At 39.7% G+C, this 4,032-nt stretch overlaps 1 protein-coding gene across 1 annotated transcript in view; it reads right to left on the bottom strand.

Moving 5' to 3' along the window:
* Nucleotides 1-3,790, bottom strand: part of CDS1 (CDP-diacylglycerol synthase (phosphatidate cytidylyltransferase) 1) — a 28,020-nt gene extending 24,230 nt beyond the window's left edge. The window contains exons 1-2 of the mRNA XM_009327508.1: nucleotides 3,779-3,790; nucleotides 2,350-2,468 (exon numbers count right to left, since the gene is read on the bottom strand). Coding sequence (XP_009325783.1) covers nucleotides 2,350-2,468; nucleotides 3,779-3,790 — 131 coding nt within the window. The remainder of the gene's footprint in view (nucleotides 1-2,349; nucleotides 2,469-3,778) is intronic.
* Between the last annotated feature and the right edge of the window lie 242 nt (nucleotides 3,791-4,032).

Raw genomic sequence — 4,032 nt, 5'->3', positions numbered from 1 at the left:
GTATCAGGAAAAAGCAAGAGCCCAGTTCATTTTTAAAAAACAGTTTAAAAGAACTCATCACATGCCCCACTCTGCCATGAAAATGTTTCTAGTTATCAATAGTCTGTATTTTATTGTTCATATTACTTTTCAGTAAGTTTTTCTCCTCTTTTGCCTGTGTTTTTCCCTTCAGGAATTTTGCGTCTAAAAGTACACTGAACCAACTGATCACAAGTTACTGCTAAATACAAAAAACCCTACTATAGCTTAAAGAAAGTCTTTCTAATGTTTTGCTTTGTATCAGTCTTGTGTTTCGTTGCTGCATCAGGGGATACACCTGATTCAGAGGACACTGTTAGTTTTGCATCATACTACAGTTTTAATGTAAACTTCATTCATTTGATTTTCAAGGATGTTATTCATTGGCAGGTTAATGGCTGCTAAAGACACTAATTGAATTTGCCGTAAGCATCAGAACAAAGGCACAACAGGCTTTATCGCAACAGATGCTTTATGCTCCTCTACGACGTGGGCTATAGAGTAGCAGCTTGCTCCTAGTGGCATACCTATAGTGAGCAAGACTCCTTTAGAAGAATTCAACTTCCCTTAAGAATAATGTTAAAATACCACATAGTATCTTGAGGGTGTTGACAAGTGCAGCACTGGAAAGACAGCTTCAGTAAGTAAGAAAACAAGCTCCAGAATCTAGGAAGCCAGCTGACAAGTTTATTGTGTCCTAACTCTCCACTGGAAAGTTAAGGATACTATTTCCTCTAAAGGCCAAATACAAAGAGAAACAATATTTCTGAGAGTTACAGTGCAACTCATGTTGCGCATTATGACAACATCTCTGGTGGGACTGCCAGTTACTAAACTGGCAGGTAATTTTGAATCTAGCATTCATAAAGCACCAAGAATTTAATTTTGCACTTAAAGCACCTTTGTGCACCTTTGTGCACACACTCCAATAAAGAATTTCAAGCATGTGAAACAGGAAAGGTTTCGCCTGCGCCTCTTAGTTGCAGGCTTTGAGGTATCACCATGCAAGTGCCCTTTGGAACAAGTCTGATTTGGAGACCTAAGACTTCCACAACATTTAACATGGTAAGAGAACTCTGAAGGTGATAGGAACTAGATACTCCTTGCAGTGTGATGGCAGTAGAGAATATCACATTCTGCTTGCAGCTGGTGCAGTTTAGAAACACACATTTTGAAACCTGGGAACAATACGTTTGTTTATAGCTCTCAGATATTGCAACAGGAACAGACAACAGATTAAAAAAGGAGCAAGTAAAAAAACTGTAGTTTCACACTGCTATTGGAGATACCTACTGGAGATCAGTTTTTTTACAAGGACTTGGAAGTTTTTAATCGTAGTCTGGATTGGAGGTCCTTCTTTTGACTCTTGCAAGACCTAAGTTGCGTCTAAAATATACATTGTATATTGCTTGGTTTGTTTTGTTGAGCATAAGGTATATATGATACACACATTCATTTTACTAGGGAGTTTTTTTGGTATGTGATCTATCACACACCTAAATGCTCTTCCATTGCATTAGTGAAAAAAATGTACTGTGAATTGTCACCTCCAAAAGGGTTTGACTGATCAAGTGTTGTAAAGGGACTGTACAAAAAAAATGTACTAGGAACTTTATTCGTTAGCCTCCATGAATATGCAGGTCCCCATGATTATCTGTCTATCTACACACACACACGCCCACACACACCCCTCCCCCGCAGTTGGTAGCCCTTAAGCTCCTGTGAACAGGGGTTGGAGGCAGAAACCTGGGTTTGAAAAGAGATGGCAGGAAAAAATTAAATATTGCTTTAAAAGGTATGAAAATAAAAGCTATGTTGTATTTAACTGTAAAGAAAAATTATTTAGAAGTGGAAATGCTGTCACAAAAAGCTAGCAAAGCTCACCCAGAGAATTTACACTTCTTTCCTTTTCATTTATACACAAATACTGCCCCCCCCTTAACTTTGGATGTAGGAAATCAGTTTATTATAACCCTCAGAAATAGTTATTCTGGATATCAAACCCAATGACTATTCTTTAGCCCATTTTATTGCAATGCTCAATGAACAATGGCAAATGTTTATGTAAACTGTAGCTAAGCATTGCAGTGGTTTACTTAGAAATGCATGCAATGGGCAATCTTCAGGTATATGCAAAAAAAATATTACACTGAAGGGACTACCAAAGCATAAATAAATCAATGATATCCAGTAAAAATTTATCCTTGAATTTTCATGTGTATCATATGAAATTTAAAACTGCAGTACAAACTGTAAGAATTAAAACTGCAACATAATCTAAGAATTTTAGCCAGCAGCTATTAAACTTGAGACCTGTTTGTTTTACTATACCTGGCAGACAAGCCTGACAAAGCCCTTTTGAGGATTTCTGGAGTGCTGTCTGTTGGTGGAAGAACATCTGAATCACTTCTAAGATCCAACTCTCCAAGTCTTTCTTCCAAATCCACTTCCTATGACAAAATAAAATAAATAAAAAAACCAACCCCAACACAACATGCAAGACTATTAGTTATTATGTCAGAAAACAGTATTCAGAGTCATAAACATTACTTTAGGAACTGATATCTACATTACTTTCTAAAAAGACAACAATGGTGTACTAGTGAAACTGTAGATGTTGTAGGAGACAAATGTATCCCAATAAATGTTTATAAGAAGGCCAGTACTCAGATGTTGTGACAGTACCTGCTGTGCTCAAGAAACTTCACATTCTAGGCACTTTTTTAACCCACGTACATAAGCATGAGGATATATGTTTCCAGAAATACTACAGCTGTCATAGAACACAAGTTTAACAGAAAGCCCTAACCTTCACCTACATCTCAAACTAACCTCTTATGGGATAAGGAGAAGGGTCTTCTGGTGGTTTAATGTCACATTAAGAAAAAAAGGAAATGGAATGCATGAAAAAACAGTCCCTTTGTACAAGGAAAAGAGGTTGCTGGCACAGTTTCATACATACATACGCTAGGACTTGAACCCTCCGGCTTGAAAAGAACAATCCAAAAACAAACTGTGAAGTGACCAAGTGTCCTATGGACACAGTATTACTCAGAATAATTTCTTGTATGACTCCAACACTTCAGTATTCACTAACGACCACTCAGGAAGACATCACCTAGACAGACTGTGTGTCTAACCCAAATGCAAAACAGGCAGTACATACTTTGGCGACAATGTACAAATTGTCACCAACGGTCAGAGTAGGCTGTCAAGATTATTTTTCCCTCAGTTAAAACCAACACTAAGGGTGCTGATGATTTACTTCATTCATTCTAATGTTACAAACACCACAGCTCCAGGGAGTCAGAAAGCTGCACTCGGCCCTGGCGCAGCAGTAAGGCAGAGAGCTGTCTCTAGCTCAGTGTCTGGCTCTCTTGAGACTTGAACTTCCTCCTGACCTCCCTGACTTGCCTCACCTCCTTACAATCCCAAACAGCTTCCAGCCTGCCCTGCTGCCTCAGGTTCATCAGTTCTTAACAGCTCTGGGGACTGCAAAGTAACTGTGCTTGAAAACTTTTTTCATCACCGCTATACTGCTATTTCTCAGTCTCCCTCTCTTTCCAGCCTCCTCATCGCAGATCTCGGTTCTTTCTCCTTAATCTATGTCCATGAACATGACTGCTTTTCTTTCCTACTTTTCCTTAATAATATTACTTTCTTCCCTTGTTCTGAGTATTTTTGGCATTTTGGAAGACAGCAGACGTATATCCTCCCTCTCGCCCCCTCCATAAGACACCACAGAATTAAGGCGGCCTACAATCCCAGCCATCGCGTGGCTACTCTGTTTATAGGCTATCGCCTTTTCTTCTCAATCCGTTGGCCTTTTCCAGGAAGTTACACTTCAGTGTAACCATTCCCTCAGTGACTGACCTTTGTAAACAACACGGCTGGAAAAGATAAGGCTTTTCAAACACCGCCGTCCAAAGTCGCGGACTAATTAGTCAAGGACTAAACACCCAGAAGCTGCGCAGAAGCGGCTGCGGGGAGGGGCGGGGGTCCGGCCCCGTCCCG

Source organism: Pygoscelis adeliae, unplaced genomic scaffold (genome assembly GCF_000699105.1).
Source record: "Pygoscelis adeliae isolate BGI_AS28 unplaced genomic scaffold, ASM69910v1 Scaffold157, whole genome shotgun sequence".
Taxonomy (NCBI): Eukaryota; Metazoa; Chordata; class Aves; order Sphenisciformes; family Spheniscidae; genus Pygoscelis; species Pygoscelis adeliae.
This window is presented reverse-complemented; position numbering and strand designations above follow the sequence as displayed.